Here is an 18,008-nt window from a genome sequence, read left to right on the forward strand (position 1 = left end):
TGGCTGCTGGCACCAGTTCCATTGCGTTGTCACCTCCTGTTGTCCTCATGCCACCCCCAGAAGCACCCCCCCAGGCTGCCCCCCCTTGGGGCTCAGGCCGGTGGCACCCACCTGCCTGCATCCATCCCCCTGTCGTCCTGTCCTGCTCCTATCCCTTGAAACCCCAGACAAAGCCAGGTGGGCGCTGGAGCTGGAGATGCCAAGTGTTTAATTGCCGCGAGCAAGCCCTGGTCCTACACAGTAGGACGAACTGAGCTCTGGCGCAGAGCCCCCCCCATCCCCATCCAGCCTTGTCCCCAGGGGGCCATGGCCAGCGGCGGCTCATACGGCCCCCAGAGCAGTGAATAAATTAGAGAGGGGGGAAACAAAAAGAAAACCTGGGGAAGCCGGGGGTGGATGGGAACATGGGGCCCCTCCTCAGCTGGGACTGAGGTGGGGGTGGCTCAGGGGCGTGGGGTCCACCGGGGCTGGCACAGGGAGCAGCTGGGGGGCCCTCGTGGCTCAGGGCTGGCAGGTGGGGGGGCCCTGTCACCTGGGGTGGGGAGATGGGGGCAGCCTGGGGGGTGTGAGGACACCTGTCCCCTGGGGTGGCTTGGGGTTGTGGGAACCCTGTCACCCAGGACAGCGAGACTGGGGTGGCTCGGGGACGTGGAGGACCCCCATCACACAGAGGAGGGAGGTGGGGACAGCTCAAGGACCGGTGATCCTTGCCATCCCAGCAGGGCGGGGGGGGCACCCTGGGGACAGGGTCCCTCATCCCTTGGGACAAGGGTGGGTGGGGGGAGCATGGACCTGGTCACCAGTGTGGGAAGATGATGGCTCGGGGGGGGGGGGGGGGGGGGGCATCGCATGGAGCACCCCCAGGGTGCTGTGGCTGCTGTGTCCATGAGGCAGGGGCTCAGGGCTGCCCAGGGCCCATGGGCACCAGCAGGGGCTTGGGCAGCACGGGGGGCTTCATGGAGAGGGAGCGCTGGAGGGGGACAGGACGGGGACCCCAGGGTGGCCCCCCTGGGGCCCCCAGTGAGTGCATGCGGGCCAGGCCCCGGGCCCACGCTGGGCAGCCTTGCTGCCGTGCCCGCCATCCCTGCCAGCGAGTGCCTCTGTGCCAGGGGCCGGCGGGGCGGGGGGGGGCTGTCAGGGGGCACGTCGAGACGCCGGGGTGCCCCATCCCGGGGGGGCAGGGGGACACTGGCCAGCGGGACACCTGGCTGCACCCGGTTGGCAAAGGAGCCAGCGGCTGCAGGGCCAGGGGACACTGGCCATCCCGACGCCCCCGGCCCCTGCAGCCTCTGCAGCCGTTCCTCCAGGGAGGCCTTGGGCGGGGGTCCTGGCCCGGGGGGCTCTGGACACCCCGGGGTGCCGAGGCCACGTCGGGGCTCTGCTGCCCGCTCCCGGGGTGTCCTGGCCGGGGGCTCCGGGTGGCCTCAGGGGTGGGCAGCTCAGGGTGGTCCCAGTCACGGTCCCCTCCGTGGGGCGGCAGCGGTGGGTAGAGGCGGGGAGTAGGCGGCTGGGGTGGGGACACGGGGCGGCGGGGGGCGCCGGGGCACCCTTGGGTGCTGCAGGGCGGCGGGTGCAGGCCGCCAGCAGCCCTGCAGCCAGGGCGCCCAGCACGAAGGCACCCAGCACGCAGCCCACCAGCACCGGCACCGGCACCGCCGCCACAGCCCCTGGCACCGCCTGGCGCACCCCTGCAGGCAGCACCCATCAGCCGGGTCCCTGTGTCCCCTCCTCTCCCCCCAACCCCCTCCCCCCCCATGGTTCTTGGGGTCCTTCTCCCATCCTTTGGGCCCCCTCTCCCACCCCTGGGGTCTCTCCTGATCCCAGGTCCTCTCCCTCATCCCCAGGTCCCTCCCGTGTCCCTCCCCAGTCCATAGGGACCCTGTCCCACCCCTGGGGTCCCTCCTGGTCCCTGAGGGACCTCCCAGTTCCTGGATCCCTCCCCGGTTCCCAAGGTCCCCTCCCAGGGGTGTCCCGGTGGGTGTCCAGGGGACCAAGGGGTGTCACTAACCGTGGGCCAAGTCCCTGTCCCCGTCACCGTCCCCTGTAGCTGGTGCATCTGTGAAAGGAGAGGGGAGTTGGGCCAGGCTACCCACACCCCCTGCCTGGAGCCACCCATTTCCCCCAGGGTCCTCCACAACCTCTGGTGTCATCCAGATGCCCACCTGGTACCACCGGCAACCCCCTGTGACTTCATGTCCCCAGATGTCCCCCAGCACCTCTCCAAGGGGCCGATGTCCCCTATGTCTCTCAATGTCCCCAAATGCCCACCCCCCCCAATAGCCCCCATCCCCCACTGTCCCCCCATATCCCCTTGTGTCCCCCCTCACCGTGGCAGGTCCCTGTGAGCCGGTGGATCCCTCCACATCTGCTCGAAGCCAGCCTAGGGGCGCACAGGAGGGGACGCATCAGACTCTGTCCCGAGTGCCCCCACCCCGCGAGGAAGGGACCCAGGTGACCAGGGTTGTGGGGGGGGGGGGGGGGTGGAGGGGCACACAAGCCTCCGTGCCCTTTGCAGCAGTGCACACAGCTGTGCAAGGGATGGGGGATTGGAGACACTTTGGTGGCACTCACGGGAGGTCCTCGGAGAAGGGGACGCAGCCCCCGGGGGGCAGCCAGACACAGTAGGGGTCCCGGGCAGCCAGGCAGCTCCTGCACGGGGCCGGTGCTCAGCACAGACATGTGGGGCCTGGGCCCGACAGCAGGGTGCCCTTGTGTGCCACCGCGCCCCCCCACCCCGCAGCTCACCGGCGGCAGGCCCCGTGCTGGGCGCAGCGGCTCAGGGGCAGGCGCACGAGACAGCCGGCGAAGGCGACGAACAGCTCCTGGCCTGGTGGATGCAGCTCCAGCCCCAGCACCCGGCTGGCACCACGTGGCCCCCGGCACCTGGTCCCCCCACAATGCATCACAGTGCCTGCACACACCCCCCATCAGCACCCAGAGCCCCTTGGCACCTCCCCCAGTGTCTGGTGGCACCCCACAGCACCCATCTGCACTCTGCAGCCCCATGGCCCCCACCAGCACCCATAGCATCTATCAGCACCCCATGGCACCTGCATGCCCCCCCCCCAGCACCCATCAATGTCTCATGGCACCCCACGTGGCCCCCCAGCACCCCATGGCACCAACACCACCAGTGCACCCATCACCCTCCCTGCCCCATGGCACCCATGTGTCTCCCAGCACCCCCGTCCCAGGGCCACTCACCACCTGGGCTCGTAGAGGCTGATCTCCTCCAGCAGCAGCACCTCTGCACCAGGCTCCCCAGTGTCACCAGGTGCTGCGGTGTCACCAGCGTTCTGGACGTCCCCAGGACTACGTGTGGCTGCCAGGACCTTCAGCACCCGCCCGTCCTCGGCACCCAGGAAGAGCACAGTGTGGTTCCCCCGTGGCCCCGCGCCCACATCCACTGCCAGCTGAGTCAGCCTGCGCCACACGGAACCCTCGTGTGGGGCCGTGCACCCCTTGCACACCTTCACACCATGCCCTTGTTCGCCACCGCACGTGGGGGGGGGTGGGGGTGGGGGTGGGGGGCTGACAGACCCTTTCACCAGCCTCACTTGTCCCCCCACCAGGGTTTTGCACGCCCTTGCACGCTGCCATGTACTCTCCCCCAGCATCTCACACATCTGTACACCAGGGCCATGCACACTCTTGCACGAGCATCCTCCCCACCCCCACAGCACCCACAGGGCCAGGGGCACCCTCGCCTCGGCACCTTGCACAATGCCACCCCGTGTACCCAGGCCCACCCGCCCTGTCCCTGGGCACCTGGTGCCGGTGCGGGTGAAGAGGGGCCGTCCGCCCAGCGGGGCCACGGCGCCGTGCAGCAGCGGGGTGCTCCTTGGCGAAGGCCAGCGTCTCGTCAGGGAAGTCTCCGGAGGTGACAATGGCAGTGGCTGGGCCCATCCCAGCACAGCAGCCAGGCCTGTGGCACAACCAGCATGGGGACAGGCTCCACGTATGCACCCCGGGGACCCAGCAGGGTGAGGAGTACTGGGCCGGGGCACCCGCTCCTCGGGCACGGGGGCCAGGCACCCGCAGCACCCCGGGGCTCAGCGAAGTGTCCCCGAACGCCCGCTCCAACATCCGCCAGGTAGAAGGCGCAGACGGCTGAGCCAGGGATGCTGTGGTGGTGGCAGGGGTGGCACCGGCTCTGGGGACACCCCTGATGTCCCCAGGACTGCCCCCTCCCCCCCAACAGTCCCTTTGTGTCCATGTCCCTATGTGAAGGCATCCCTGTGCCCAGCCCTGCCCCCCATGTCCCCCCAGCCTGGTCCCCATGTCCCCTTGTGTGCCCATGTACCTGTGTGCCTGCCCCCATCCCCATGCTCACGTCCCCCATGTCCCCATTGTCTGCTGTGCAGCCACATGCCCCTGTCCCCATGTGCCTGGCCGCCACAGCCATGTCCCCATGCTCGAGTCCTCATATTCCCTGGTCCCATTGTGCACCCATGTCCCTATGTCTGCATGTGCCTGTCCCCCATAGCCATGTTGCATGTTCACGTCCCCATAACCATGACTCTATGCTCCAGTCTCCCGTTTCCTGGTCTCATGGTGCACCCATGTCCCGTGCACCTGCCCCAGAGCCGCGTCCCCATGCTCACGTCCCCAACGCTCTTTTGTGCAGCCACGTCCCTATGTCCCTGTGTGCCTGTCCCATAGCCACGTCCCAAGGTCCCCATGCTCAAGTCCACCACAGACAATGTCCCATGCCCGTCACCCTGTCCTCATCTCCCGCTGCCTGTGCCTTGCTGCCAGTCCCTGCGTCCCCGTGCCTGTTGGGCTGGGTGCCGAAGAGGGCTAGGACAGCAGGGCGCCCGTGCAGGGCGTGGGGCAGCGTCACGGCCTCCAGGACGTCAAAGTAGAAGACGGCATCCCCAGGGACGGTGCACTGCAGCCGTGCCTTCAGGAAGGATGTCCAGCGGCGCTCGAGCACCCGCGGGGAGCCCCCGCGGTCGTTGCGGCACACCCGGGCCACCCGCGCCACCGCCACCTGCACGCAGAGCTGCCAGTGTCCCGCAGGGCTGGAGGCCCTGGGGGACGGGCACTGGGGTCTGCCCTGCGCAGGTGCCCTGGGGCAGAGCAGCAGTGCCACCCCCTCGCTCACCTTGCCCAGCGCGCCGAGCTCCACCGCGATCTCCCGGAAGAAGAAGTAGATGTAGGGGCCATAGGGCAGCGCCTGGACGAAGTGGGGCTCTGTGGACGGTGGGGGCACAGGGCCATCAGCCCCCGTCCCACCCCATGGCACCGCTCCCTTCCGTACCCCCACCCCTACCCTGCAGCCAGCGGGAGCTGTACTTGAGGGTGCGCAGCGGGGGGCTGCGGGCGCCCAGGCTCCGGTAGATGACTGCGTCGCTCGCCTGGAAGTCAGCCACGGTGGCCGAGTAGAGGCTGCCATCTGAGGGCGTGGGGACAGGGACAGCAGCATCAGCCCCATCCCGGGCCCTCCCCCACCGGGACCCCGCGATCCTGGCACCCACCAGCAAAGAGGGCGACGTTGCTCTGCCGGGTGTCGAAGGGGCACCGGGCCTGGCCGCTCACCTCCTCGCCCTCCTGCAGCAGGCTGCGCGCCTGCAGGTGCCGTGCTCAGAGCCCCGCTGCTGCTCCCACCCCCCCAGCCCCGCCGCTGACACGGGGTCCCCGTGGGGATCCCAGCCCCGGCGGCACCCCCGCCCTGTGCCCGCAGCAGGCCCCCCACCACCTCGTAGCTGCGGCAGACGGGGGTTGAAGGCGTGGTTTCCGCGGCGAAGAGGGTGCGGGCATCGCGCGGGACCAGCACGCGGATGTAGTTGTGGCACCCGTCCTGCGCGGTCGCACGCGGATTGGGGGCACGGGGCCAGCGGGCCCCTGGCCCTGCCTCCCTCTTCCCCCATCCTTGTATTCCCCCAGGCCCATTGTCCCCATACCTGCCACACCGTACCCATACATGCGCCCCACATCTCTAGGCCTACAGACCCCTGCCCCATACCCCCTAATGCCCCATACCCCTGTCCCTTATACCCCCATACCTCTGTACCCCCTACTGCTGTACTCCTATACCACTGTAACCTGTACCCCTCTATCCTTATTGCCCCATAGCCCTACACCTTGCACCCCCATACCCCGTACCCTTATACCTCCATAAGCCCACACCTCTATACCTTGTACCCTCCTACCCTCATACCCCATAACCCTGTACCCCTATGCCCTATACTCCCATACCCCCACACCCCTGTACCACCTACACCTATACCCCCATATTCCTATACCCGGTACCCCCACACCCCATACCTCTGTATCCTGTACCCCTATAACCAGTACTCATATACCCCATACCCCCATATCCTGTGCCCCGTACCTGCAGCTTGCCCCGCATGGCGCAGCTCTCTCTGTCCCGCGTCTCCCAAGTGAGATGCTGCTGGCGAGATGGGGGTGGGCAGCAGGGACCCCCCACCAAGACCCAGGCGACCCCAGGAATGGTGCCCCCGTCCCCCTTACCCGCTCAGGGTACAGCACCCGCTTGTCCTGCCCCAGGTCGAAGGCATAGATGTGGTCCCTGGGAGGGCACAGTGTGAACAGAAGGGGCACGGGGATGTGCAAGGGGACATGGGGACGTGCAAGGGGGCATGGGGACGTGCAGAGCACCAGCAAGGGTTAGGTGGATGGAGGAGGGAACACAGGGTGCCCATGCCCACCATGTACAAGTGGTGCCCAAGCGTGCAGAAACGGACACACACAAGCGTGCCTAAGCACGCAGCGGTTTGCACAAGCCAGGACAAGCATGTACAAATATGTGCCAGCGAGCCCGAGACTGCACAAGCATAGACAACTTTGCACAAGCATGCACAAGCATGGAGAAGTGTGGACATGCGAGGACACGCGTGCACAAGCTTGCAGAACCAAACAAGTCCCCAGAAGCATGCACCAGCACAAACAAGCATGCACAAGAACATCCAAATTTGCACAAGTGTGCACAAGTGTGCAAAGCCATGGAGAAGGACACGCAGGCACAGAGAGGGGTGCACAAGCGCGCTCACCGTGCGGCGACGAAGAGGGTGCCATTGAGGCGCAGCATGCGCTGGAAGTCGAGGGCCGAGCTGGGTGGTGACGTTGTCCCCCCGGAGACCCCCAAAGCGGGGGTAGGTGGCGGTGGCTGGGGGACGTGGGAACACGGTGACGATGCCCCTGGCTGGCCCCGTTGCCCCCAGCCCCAGCCCCTGCTCACCTGCCAGCCCCACGGTGCTGCGCGGCACCAGGTCCCGTGGGAAGGACTGCGCCACTCCCCTGGGGGCCCCGGGGACCACGATGAGGATGAGGACGAAGGCCAGCAGCACCCCGAGCATCTTCCCAGACACCCGAAGGAGACGTGGGGCTGCTAGTGAGCCCGGACCCCTCTGGGCTGCAAGGGGTTAATCTCTACTGGGGAAACTGAGGCGGGAGCGGAGGGGACGTGGGTGCAGCACCATGGGAGACACTGGGGACAGCGGTGGTGTCCCCTCCGTGCAGCTTCAAGCGTGGGGACAGGGCCCCAGTCCTCCTCCCAGTGCTCCCAGTGACCCTGTCCCAGTGCCACCAGCGCCCCTTACCAGTGCCACCAGTGCCTCCTGCCAGTGCTCCCAGTGTCCCTGTCCCCCGCCCCTTGCCCGCGTGCCCGTCCCTGATCCTCCCATCCCGGTGTCCCCAGCGCCCCAGTCCCAGTGCTCCCAGTGCCTCCCGCTCCCAGCGACCACGGCCGGTGTCGGGACGGGATGCGAAGCACAAGCGTGTGCAAGTGCCAGACGCAGCGACACCCACCGACACCGACACCGACACCGACACCCTCGCCCCGCGCAACACCCTCCCAGCACCGCCACACCCGGCTGCGCCCCGCAGCACCCCACGGGCCCCGCAGCACCCCACGGAGCCCGCCGCGCCCCCAGGCACCCCCCGCGCCCCGCGCCCGGTACCGGCTCCGCGCCGCGCCCCGAGCGGCCCCGCGGCCCCGAGCGGCTCCGCCCCGGAACGGGCCGGGACCGGCCGGGACCCTGAGCGGGGGCCGGGGGCGGGAAGTGACCGGGGGGGCTGCGGGGGGGCCTGGGCGCGGCGACGCGGGGACACGCGTGTCACCCCCCCACGGAGAGGACCTGGGCGGGGCCGGGATTTGGGGAATTTGGGGTTTTCGGGCGGGGGGGGGCGGGGGCAGGGCCGTGACACCGCCGTGGCTTTGCCCCCCCGTGCCCCCCCCCGGTTGCCCTATAGATAGGCGCTAATCCCGCTAATGAGCTGATCCCCGGGAGCTGCGGGCGGCAGCCCACGCGCGCGCGCACGTGGCACTGTGCGCGCGCGGGAGCGCGCGCTCCCGCCTCCCCCCGGCGGTGCACGCGCGTGTGCAAGCACAGCCGCTGGGGGGGGACACACGGGTGGCGGGACCCCCACGCGCGCCCCCCCCACGCGTGTCCGCGGGCGGCCGTCACCTCCGCCCTGCGCCCCTGGGGGGGGGGGGGGCCCGGGGGGGGGGGAGGAGGGATCGCGTTCGTCTGTCCGTCCGTGTATCCCCGCGTGGCCCCCCCGTGGGCACTGGGAGCTCAGTGGGAGAACTGGGCCCCCCGCTGCCACCCGGGCTCCGCGTCCGCCGGCACCCCCGGAGGGGACCGGGAGACCCCGGCGCGGGGGGGGCGGTGGTCCCGGTGCCCCCGGGGTGCGGGCGCACGGCGACATCTGGCGGCACCACGCGGCGTGGCGGGGCCGGCACCCCGATCCCGAGGGGGGACCGAGGGGACAACGTCCGTGGGGGCGTGCTCTTGTCCCCAGGGTGCTGCTCGTGTCCCTAGAGGGGTGCCAGCACCCCCAGGGTGGTTCCCGCGTCCCCGCGGCTGTGACCGTGTCCCCGAGGGGCCACAAGCAGGCAGAGCGGGTGACAGTGCTCCATTTTATTTACAGGTTCTCAGGGTAGGGAAAAGGGGGCGACCGACCCCATCCCCATCGGGGTCCAGGCACTGACACGGGGAGGCTGGGGGGCTCCCGTCCCCCCCCCCCACCGCAAAAAAAAACCACAAGGGCAAAAACATACAAATAAATACGATCGGAGGAAAAAGATCGGCTGGTAAATCTTGTCCCAGTGCCTCCCAGCGTCCCCACACGAGGGCTGGCTCCCATCCCTGGCGTCTGGGTTTCCCCAAAGCGGGACGGGACCCCTGAAGGAGACAGCGAGGGGACGCTGCCCCCCGACTCCCCGCGTCCCTTCCCATCTCCCCTGGCCGGGGCTGGCGGCGTCCCCGCGGCTCCCGTCCCCGTAGGGCGGCAGTCGTGGCGCTGGTCCCCGCCGGCCCCGCTGTCACAGCGTGAAGATCTCGTCCTCGGCGTCGCGGAGGGCGGCCGCCCGCGGCGTCCTGGTGAGGGGCCGGGGGCCGAGCCGGGGGCCGCGGGGGGAGCCGGCCTCCGGGGGCTGGGTGCCTTCGGCCTCAGCCGTGCTGCAGGGGACACAGGGGTGGCGGTGAGGGGTGGCCCCGCGGCCGGCGCCCCTCCGAGCGCCCCGGGGCGGGACGGCCGCGCTCACCCGGTGCTGCCGGCGCGGAGCCGCTGCGCCGCCGCGGCCTTGGAGCGCCCGATCTCGGCGTCGAGCTGCCGCAAGAAGTCGGTGGCCGAGAGGTCGTGGCGGGACGGGGCGGGGGCGGCGGCGGTGTCCCCAGGGCCCGCCGGTGTCCCCACCGCCTCCTCCTGGCGGCGGAGCCCCCCCGGCCGCGCCGGTGCCGGGATGAGGAGGGTGGGCTTGAGGAAGATGGTGTCCGAGCTGTAGAGGCGGTTGGCGCGCACGATCTGCTCCGTCTGCCGGGGACAGGGACGGGACGAGATGGGGGCAGGAAGGGAAAGGGACGAGGGGGGGACGGGGACGACAGGGACGGGGCAGAGGTACGGACGGGGATGGGACGGGGCGACGGTGGGGCCGGGGGGGGGATAAGGGGGGGATGGGACGGTGACAGGGAGGGGCCGGGGCCGGGAGCGGGACGGGGACACAACGGGACGGTGGCAAGAACGGGGCCGGGACAAGGAGGGGACGAGGGGGGGGACGTAGTGGGACGGGGACAGGGGCAGGGCCGGGCCAGGAGCGGACGGCGGCGGGGCCGGGCGCAGTGCCCGGTCCGGTCCGGTCCCGGGGGGCTCAGCCCGGTGCCGCCCCGCCCCCGCCGCTCACCGTGACCCCGTAGCGCAGCGCCAGCCCCGGCAGCGTGTCCCCGGGCTCCAGCCGGTGCTCCCGGGCGCCCGCCGCCCCCCGCGCCGGGGGGGGCCCCGCCATGGCGGGCGGCCCCGCTCAGCCCCGGCCCGGCGCGGGGGCGCCGCCGCTGCGCCCTGCCCCGCCCCGCTCCCGGGCCCGGTAAGGCCCGGCCGCCCGCGCGGAGGCCTCTGGGACGCGCAGTCCTCTGAAGTCGGGGCCCCGCCGCTGCTTCGGGTCCCCGCGGCGCCCCCCGCTCCCAGCCCCCCGGGGCTGCTCGCGCCCGCCCAGCTCCCGCCCCTCCGCGGTCTGTGCCCCCCGCTCCCCCGGGGAGGCTCCGCGTTCTTGCCCGGCGGCAGGGCACGTAGAACTACAACTCCCGTCATGCTATGGGGCGCCGCAGCACCGCGCGGCGCTCCCGCCCCGCCTCTTTACGCTCCCCATTGGCCCCCCGCGCCCGCGCGCGGCCCGCCGGGAAAAGCGACCCGGAAGCGGGGCGGGGGCCGTCCCCATGGTAACGGGGCGGCCGCGCTGGGCGCCGCCATGTCCTTCAAGCGGGACGGCGACGAGCCCGGGCAGCTGGCGGCGCTGCAGGTAGGGCCCGGCGCCCCCCTCCCCCGGCCCCCGGAGCTCCCCGCCCCCGGGCTCCCCCTGCCCGGGTTAGCCCCGTTCCCCCCCGCGGCCCCCCCGGGCCTGCCCTGCCCCGAAGCGCTCCGCCCGGCCCCAGCGCCCCCCCGCCCGCCCCCCGGTGCGGTCACCTCCTGCCCTGCCCTGCCCGGAACCCCCGGCGTTTCTCTGCCCCCCCTCGCCGCCGCAAATCCCCCCCCCGAGCCCCCAATCCCCCCCCGTTCCATCGAGTCGCCCCGTCGCCCGCCTCCAGCGCTCCCGGTTCCCGGTCTCTGCCCTCCTGGTCCCGCCTCGCAGGGGGCGGCGGGCCCGGGGGTGGCTGCGCTGGCGACGGGGGCTGCTCCCTGCCACGTCCCCCCCGGCGGGCAGCAGGAGCGGTCCGGGGGCCCGGGGTGCCCGTCTGGGGACAGGGGATGGGCACTCGCGCGGCCTCTCGCTCCCTCGCAGAAACGGCGCGTGGCGGACCTGCTGGCCAACTACATCCCCGAGGATGAGGCGCTGCTGCTGCGGAGCGGGAGGTGAGCGGGACCCCCCCGGGGACACGGGGCCGCTCTGGGGGCTGCAGGGCGCTGATGGCCCCTCCTCCCTGGTACAGGTACGCCTGCACGGTGTGTGCCCACCGGCCCGTCTTCGACACGCTGGAGGTGCTGGCAGTGCACCGGGCTGGCAGGAAGCACCTGGGCAGTGAGTGCAGGGCCGGGGCGGGCTGCTGCTGGGGGGGCCATGCCGTGAACGCCTGCCTGCTTTCCCTTGCCTTCTCTTCCAGGCCTGCAGCGCTGCTACGGCAGCGAGCGCTGGCGGGAGGACGCTGCGCAGGAGCAGCGGCACGAGGAGCTGGTGCGGGTGGAGGTGGCGGGTGCGCAGGTCGGTGCACTGCCCTCTCCCCTGCCCTGGCACCCAACCGGGCCTCCCTGAGCTCTGCACCCTCTCCCCAGGGCTCCCCAGCCCCTTTGCTGGCCCGGACAAGGAGGATTGCCCAGAGCGCCCTGCTGAAGGCTGCTCCCTACAGCAGCTGCTGCCGGAGGACAGGGTGAGGCCTGCAGCTTCGCTGCTGGGGCGTAGGGAAAGCTGCCGGCCTGCTCCCACCTGTCCACGTGGGGTGGTTGTGCCCTCGGCCTGACGCTGTCCCCTTACAGGGCAGCTGGAAGCGGCGCACGAGGGGTGAGGACCCAGCCGGGGCCGAGCACTGCCCAGGCTCCCTCGCAGGAGGACAGGGGCGCCGTGGAGGCCACCCCTGCGGCCCTGCTGCCAGGGCACTGCAGCAGGCAAGCAGGTGAGGGCAAGCTGCGGTGGGACAGTGCGCCTGGGTGCTTTCTTTCCTTTCCATGGGTGTCACCATCCTGCGCCTCTCTCCGCTCTCCCAGGTGCGCTGAAGGCAGCTTCCACCCACGCCGGCCAAGGCAGAAAAGGAAAAGCAGCATCGTCATCACCTCCGAGTGAGCCCGAAGCCCTCAGCCCTGCGAGGCGCCAGGCGCTGGAGCGGTACCTGCAGCTGCGGAGGTGAGTTGGGCCCTGCTGACACGGGAACCCCCCGCGAGCCACGCCTCACGCCGTCTGTCCATCCCCAGCGCCGGCTGGATCCAGGATCGCTCTGGCAAGTGGGTGAAGGATGAGAACGCCGAATTTGACTCCGATGAGGATGAGCCGCCTGCACTGCTGCCAGCCTGAGGTCCCTGACCCCCAGGGCTGCCCCCGACCCCGCTGCGTGCCACAAGAACAGAGGCAGCTGGAGACGAAGGAGGCGTTCCAACCATTGGGGCAGGTCCCGGGAAACATGGTGTGGCACTGGGGGTCCCCTTGCTCTTTGTTCCCAGGGTGCGCCTTTTTTGGGTGTCCCTATCCCGGCCAGAGCACTGTGATCTCAGCTTGGATTTTGGCCCGTCGCTGCCCGTCTCTTCCTGTCCCTGGCCCAAGTCACGCTCGCTTTCCTGCCCAGGCACAGGTGCCTGTGGGTCGTGGCCTTTTGGGGTGGTGGCACTGGGCTTCCCCCTCCTCGTGGCCCCGCAGCTGTCCTGGCGCTTGGCAAAACACCCGGCCCCGCCAGCTCCACCCTCGCCTCTGTTTCCCACCTCCCTTCTGCCCGGGGGGCCCACGGGAGCCCCCACCTCAGGGCACCCCCCTGCGCCCTGCCAGCTCCTGGCACCCCAAGCTGCCCTCAGCGCCCTGGGGAGAGCTCCCAATGGGAGCACCCACCGACGGCTCGCTTGGGCCCCGGGGCCGGATCCTGTCCCTGGGGAGGGCTCCTTGGCAGCGCTGCCTGGGGTGACGTTACACCTGGGCACCGGGATTTACCCGCTCGCTCAGCTCAGACCTATAAATAGCCATCGGGACGGGTGCCAGGACCCTGGCGAGTGACAGCCCAAGCCGGGTGCGGGTCTGGGGGCTCTTCCCGGAGACCTGCAGCCCCCATCCACCCCGTGGGCACCCGGTGCTGGCCCCTATGGGCCCCAGGTGCCCAGTTCCATTCCACAAAGGCACCCAGCTCCCTGCTGAGGGGTGCCCCGCTCCCCCCCCGGCACAGGGCCTGGCCCCGTAACCCAACCCCCGGGGTATAAATACCCCGACCCTGCTGCCCGTTGCTCCACGAGGGGATGCAGGCATCCAGCTTGCCCCGTAACTGGATTAATGGCGTGAGGCTAACGGGGGCCTCTGGGTCTCGAGCCCTGAAAAAGGGATCCTCCAGCAGTGTTACCCTCCCTCAGCCAATCCCTCCGGATCCCCCCCCATGCACTAATCCTGCCCTCGTCCTTGTGGCCCTGTCCCAAGAGCAGCCTCCGACCCCGTGTCTCCGTAACCTTTATTTACAGCTGACCCAGCCCTGGGGAGCCCAAAGCGCGGCTCGGGGGCGAGCTGAGCTCCGGGGTCTGCAGGGCTGTGGTGGGAAGCGTTCAGGTTTTCTTCTGCTTGCGACCTGGGGACGGGAAGAAGAAGCAGGTCAGGGCCAGGGCCAGGGCTGTGCGCCCCCCCCAAAAGCCATTCTTCCCCCTCCCAGCCCCATTCCTGCCCGGGGCAGCACCGGGGCACTCACGGAGCTCGTTGTTGCGGGTGATGGCGATGGCGGCGCGGGCACGGGGGCCCTGCTGTGTGAAGTGGTACCCGAAGCGCACCACGGAGGGGCACTGCTCCAGCATCGTCGCCATCTCCATCTCCACTGTGTCGCCCAGCCGCTGGCACTGCAGGGCAGGGGCACAGCGTGCCAAACTGGGCACGCTGGGCAAACTGGGCACGCGCCCCAGGCCGCCCGTGGGTGCCCGTCCCTACCTGGTTGTCCACCTTGAGCTCGCTCAGGGTGTTGTTTTGGTACACGGCCTTGATGATGCTCATCATGCCGGCGCTGGTGATGAAGTTGGACTCAATGTTGAGGCTCTGCAGCGTCTTGTTCTCCGTCAGCATCTCGGCCACGGCCTGCGGGAGCCTGGCATCACCTCGGGTGTCACCCAGGGCTGGCAACCCCTCCGGCACGTTGTGGGTCACCAGCGGGGGCAAGGCCACTGCAACCTCGCCTCGCTGGTGCCGGCTGGGAGCCGGGGGAAGGGGACTGCATCTCTTCCCTGTCTAGGGCCGTGCGGGGACACGGAGGGTCACGGGGCTGGAACTCACGGTGGCCACGGGGTCGTTGCTGCGGGTTGCCACCAGGCTGAGCTTCTTGACGTGGGTGTTGGTTTTCATGGCCTCGCAGATGGCCTTTAGCGTGGAGATGGGAATGTCCTGCAGGGAGGGGACGTGGGCGTCACCGAGGAGAGGAGAGCATCCCCGGGAGGATGCAGGGTGTCACCGGGGGGATGCAGGTGGCACTGGGGGGATGTGGATGTCTCCAAGGGCACAGGGGCATCCCTGAGCGCTTGCAGGGTGTCATCGAAGGGTTGTAAGTGGCACTAAGAGGATGCAGGATGTCACTAGGGGGACGTACGCGTTGTTGGGGACGTGGCTGTCCCAGGATGAGGACCTGGGGTGCCCCGGAGCCACTCGGGATGGGGACAAACACCCCAGGGACGCCCCAAGGCAAGGACCATCCCTGCTGGTACCCTCCAGGGCACGCCAGGACAGAGCAGCACCCTGGGCCCCCCGGGACAGGGACCAGCCCTGTGGGGACACCCCAGGACAGGGCTGAGCACACCAGAGACACCCCAGGACCAGCGCTCTGAGGGCCTCCTGAGGACACCCCGGGGCACGGACCAGTGCTTTGGGGACACCCCCGGGCCCCTGGGGCCAGCTGCCCCCCAAGCCCGGCCCCTCGCCTTGATGTTGTTGAGGTTGACGTCCTCCAGCGCCCCGTCGTTGGCCTGGATCTTCCGCAGCGTCTCCTCCACGTTGGTGGGGTTCGGGGGCTCGTCCGGCACCGGCTTGTACGTGTCGGGCTTCACCACGCCTGGGGCACGCGTGCGTGCGGGGGGACACGTGTGACAGCACGCGGGCACGTGCACAGACACGTGTGCAGGCACACAGAGCCACGCGTGCGCACGTGGATGGGGCCTCCCTGCTGAATCCAGGAGCGAGACCGCCTGCGGTGTGCCCCCGGCAGCCCTGCTGCCCCCAGCCCCGTGTCCCCTGTCCCCGCGGGGCGCACTCACTGTTGATGCCCTCCGTGTTGGAGATGGTCCCGCTGCAGATCGCGTCGTAGTACTGCTTGTTGCTCATCAGCGTGTACATGCCCAGGATGGCTGCGGAGGCACCCTGGGGTCACGGCAAGCCACAGGGCCACCGTGGGGCCACCCCACGGCCGCCTGCGGACCCCCCCCCCGTCCCCCCCAGCCAGCCACGGGTGGGCTGGGGGCCAGGCTGAAAGCCGAGCGCAGGGGCGCGCTGCTGCTTTTAGCTGGGCCCTGGTGGGGGCCCAGCTGGGGGGGCAGGGGACGCAGATGTGACACGGGGACGGGGCACGGGCAAGGCGCGGCCCCACATGAGGGGTCCGTGCCGGGGGGCGGCCGCGCGCGCGGGACTCACCTGCGATGTCGCACATCTCGGCCTCGGTGGCGTTGGCCAGCGCCTCCTCCAGCTCTGGCTCCAGCGTGATCTGCTCCTCGCGGGGGATCTCCCGCTTGGGATTCTTGGGCACGAAGGGCTTCCCTGGGCGGGGGATGCGGGGCTGGACCCTGCACGGCCTGGCACGAGCCGGGGGACAGCAGCCACAGGCTGTGGGGGCTCGGTGGCCCTGTGCTGGGGTGGGGGCAGGTAGAGGCGGGAGCGCTTGGGGGATGCGCTGCCGGAGGTACGCGGCGGTACCGGGGGGGGGGGGCGGTACCGGGGGGGGGGCAGTGCCAGAGGGTGGTGGTACCGGGGTGGTGGCGGTACCGGGGGGGTGGCGGTGCCAGAGGGTGGCGGTACCGGGGGGGGCGGTACCGGGGGGGGGCGGTGCCAGAGGGTGGTGGTACCGGGGTGGTGGCGGTGCTGCGAGGTGGCCGCGCTGGGGGTGACATTGCTGGGGGCGGCCATGCCCGGCGCTGGCGGGGGCCCAGCTCGCCCAGGACATCCGAGCCGCTGGCGAGGGCCATCCCGCCGAGCTAAATATACCTGGCGCTGCGGGGCCCTGTCCCCCGCCTCTCCCCAGCCCCACACCTTTCTTCTCGCCGGTGAAGGGCACCAGGTCCTCGCGCTCGCCGGCCTCCAGCGCTTGTTTCTCCAGGTGCTGCAGCAGCGCCTCACGATCCAGCGGCCCCGTCGGGCTCTTCTGCGTCTGGTCCCGCTGCCGCAGCCCCGCCGGCAGCAGCACGTTCTGGGGAGGCACCGGGCTGGCCGTGGGTGTGGGTGCCCTGCCTGGTGCCCCCCGCCCCGCCTCAGGCCGGGCCACAGGCGCACCTCAGGGTCCATCTCCAGCAGCTCTGTGTCGAGCTGCTCCAGCTCCTCGGCTGACAGCTCCCGCAGGATCTTGTCCTCGTCGATGTCCCGGTATTTCTCCAGCTCCTGCCGGTAGGACGTCATGGCTGGGGGCTGAGGGGCGGCCTGGAGGGGGATACGGGGGCTGAGCGGCTGGCACGAGGCTGCCGGGCTGGGGGAGCCCCCATGCCGTGCCGAGCTCCCACCAGCCACACCACAGCCATGCCAGGAGGGGTCCTGCCTGGCTGGGGGGGGGCATTGGGGCACCCCAGTGGGGGGTCCAGCCCAGCCATCACCACAGAGCTCTTGGGGAAACTGAGTCACGGCCCAGTGCTGCTCCTCAGCCCCCCCCCCCCCCCCCCCAGCCTTCCCCACCAGCTGGGGGCAGCTCCCTGCTCCGCAGCCCCCACCCCTCCGACACCCCCCTTATGCACCCAGTGCCCCCCCAGCCCCCAGGGAGGAAGCATGGTCACATGCTTGGGACGTGGGGCCCTGCACCCCCCTGAGCCCCCCCAAATGATGAGGATTTACCCCCCGACACACAAGTCTGAGGCTGGGGGGGGCACCCTGGGGGAGGCACCCTGGCACCCCTAGCAGGGACCTGTGCACTGAGACCCGCAGGAGAAAGCCGGGGGCACCCCCTGGTGTGGGGATCCTCAGAGGCATGCTGGGCCCCCCGAGCTGGTGCCTTTAGGGGTGACACCCCCCTAACCCCAGGGACCCCCCCCGGCCCTACCTGGCCGCTGGCTGGGGCTGCGGAGCCTGCCTGGGCTGTGCCCCGGTGCTGAGCCAAGGGCTCCGGCCGCGCAGGGCATGAGATCAGCGTTTTATTCTGCGAGCCGGCAGCGGGGAGGGGCGAGATCACATATCGCCGGCGTTATCGAGCCCTGCCAGCGCCCCGCAACGGCTCCACCCCAGCACCAGGGTGGTGCGGGCCCCCCGCGGCCATCAGAGCCTCCCCCCGGGCCCCGCTGCAGGCTCCAAGCCCTGCGTCGGGATGCGGGAAGGGGAGGTTTGGAGCTCACGCAGTGCCCTGGGGAGGGGGACGTGGGGAACAGCCCCGGCCACCGCAGGGAGAGGCTAAACCGTGTGTCCCAGGGCCCCTCGGAGCCACCCCAACGTCCCCTTTTCCCCCCTGGAGATGCTTAATGCCCCTTAATGCCCCTTCGTCCTGCGCCTGGCCGGGGGGCTCTGCTCCCCCGAGCTCCTCATTCAGCAGAGCCACGTTTGGGTGGGGGTTTGCACTGGTCTTCAGCAGGGACCAGGGGCTCCCACAGCCCCACCAGCAGCACTCAGGAGGTACTACTTGTTTATTATAGGGTCTCCCAGAAAACAAGGGGTTGTATACACTGTTTATTGCAGGCTCTCATAGAGTTGCAGGCACTGCTTGCGTAGTGGT

General features: G+C 70.3%; 4 protein-coding genes across 7 annotated transcripts; 1 reads left to right on the forward strand and 3 right to left on the reverse strand.

Annotated features, from left to right (window-relative positions):
* Positions 1 to 1,282: 1,282 nt before the first annotated feature.
* SEMA6C (semaphorin 6C) lies at positions 1,283 to 7,886 on the reverse strand. Its single transcript, XM_040538634.1, is given in 18 exon segments — positions 1,283 to 1,688; positions 2,009 to 2,056; positions 2,328 to 2,381; positions 2,572 to 2,649; positions 2,746 to 2,883; positions 3,205 to 3,423; positions 3,769 to 3,928; positions 3,997 to 4,124; positions 4,776 to 4,993; positions 5,108 to 5,196; positions 5,276 to 5,398; positions 5,481 to 5,571; positions 5,702 to 5,803; positions 6,338 to 6,394; positions 6,478 to 6,535; positions 7,017 to 7,069; positions 7,071 to 7,132; positions 7,205 to 7,886. Coding segments are annotated over 17 exon segments (1,773 nt in total). The 5' UTR covers positions 7,323 to 7,886; the 3' UTR covers positions 1,283 to 1,688; positions 2,009 to 2,031.
* A 987-nt stretch (positions 7,887 to 8,873) lies between these two features.
* LYSMD1 (LysM domain containing 1) lies at positions 8,874 to 10,304 on the reverse strand. The gene is made up of 3 exons (XM_040538655.1): positions 10,151 to 10,304; positions 9,515 to 9,783; positions 8,874 to 9,428 (listed from the first exon to the last, which is right to left on the reverse strand). The coding sequence occupies exons 1-3, from the start codon at positions 10,250 to 10,252 to the stop codon at positions 9,293 to 9,295; spliced, it is 507 nt and encodes a 168-aa protein (XP_040394589.1). The 5' UTR covers positions 10,253 to 10,304; the 3' UTR covers positions 8,874 to 9,292.
* Positions 10,305 to 10,611: 307 nt separating this feature from the next.
* Positions 10,612 to 14,147, forward strand: SCNM1 (sodium channel modifier 1). The gene is made up of 8 exons (XM_040538654.1): positions 10,612 to 10,762; positions 11,243 to 11,313; positions 11,391 to 11,479; positions 11,562 to 11,659; positions 11,731 to 11,825; positions 11,932 to 12,068; positions 12,160 to 12,295; positions 12,364 to 14,147. The coding sequence occupies exons 1-8, from the start codon at positions 10,712 to 10,714 to the stop codon at positions 12,461 to 12,463; spliced, it is 777 nt and encodes a 258-aa protein (XP_040394588.1). The 5' UTR covers positions 10,612 to 10,711; the 3' UTR covers positions 12,464 to 14,147.
* Positions 13,526 to 17,886, reverse strand: TMOD4 (tropomodulin 4). 4 transcript variants are annotated; one of them, XM_040538652.1, is made up of 10 exons: positions 17,346 to 17,886; positions 16,592 to 16,735; positions 16,352 to 16,508; positions 15,740 to 15,862; positions 15,367 to 15,456; positions 15,034 to 15,164; positions 14,396 to 14,503; positions 14,057 to 14,200; positions 13,824 to 13,968; positions 13,578 to 13,706 (listed from the first exon to the last, which is right to left on the reverse strand). In XM_040538652.1, the coding sequence occupies exons 2-10, from the start codon at positions 16,712 to 16,714 to the stop codon at positions 13,684 to 13,686; spliced, it is 1,044 nt and encodes a 347-aa protein (XP_040394586.1). In that variant the 5' UTR covers positions 16,715 to 16,735; positions 17,346 to 17,886; the 3' UTR covers positions 13,578 to 13,683. The 4 variants fall into 4 exon arrangements, with proteins under 4 accessions (XP_040394583.1, XP_040394584.1, XP_040394586.1 ...); XM_040538649.1 differs by having other exon boundaries at positions 13,526 to 13,706; positions 13,824 to 14,200; XM_040538651.1 differs by having other exon boundaries at positions 13,578 to 13,968.
* Positions 17,887 to 18,008: the final 122 nt, after the last annotated feature.

The sequence above is a fragment of the Cygnus olor genome, chromosome 28 (genome assembly GCF_009769625.2).
Source record: "Cygnus olor isolate bCygOlo1 chromosome 28, bCygOlo1.pri.v2, whole genome shotgun sequence".
Lineage (NCBI taxonomy): Eukaryota > Metazoa > Chordata > Aves > Anseriformes > Anatidae > Cygnus > Cygnus olor.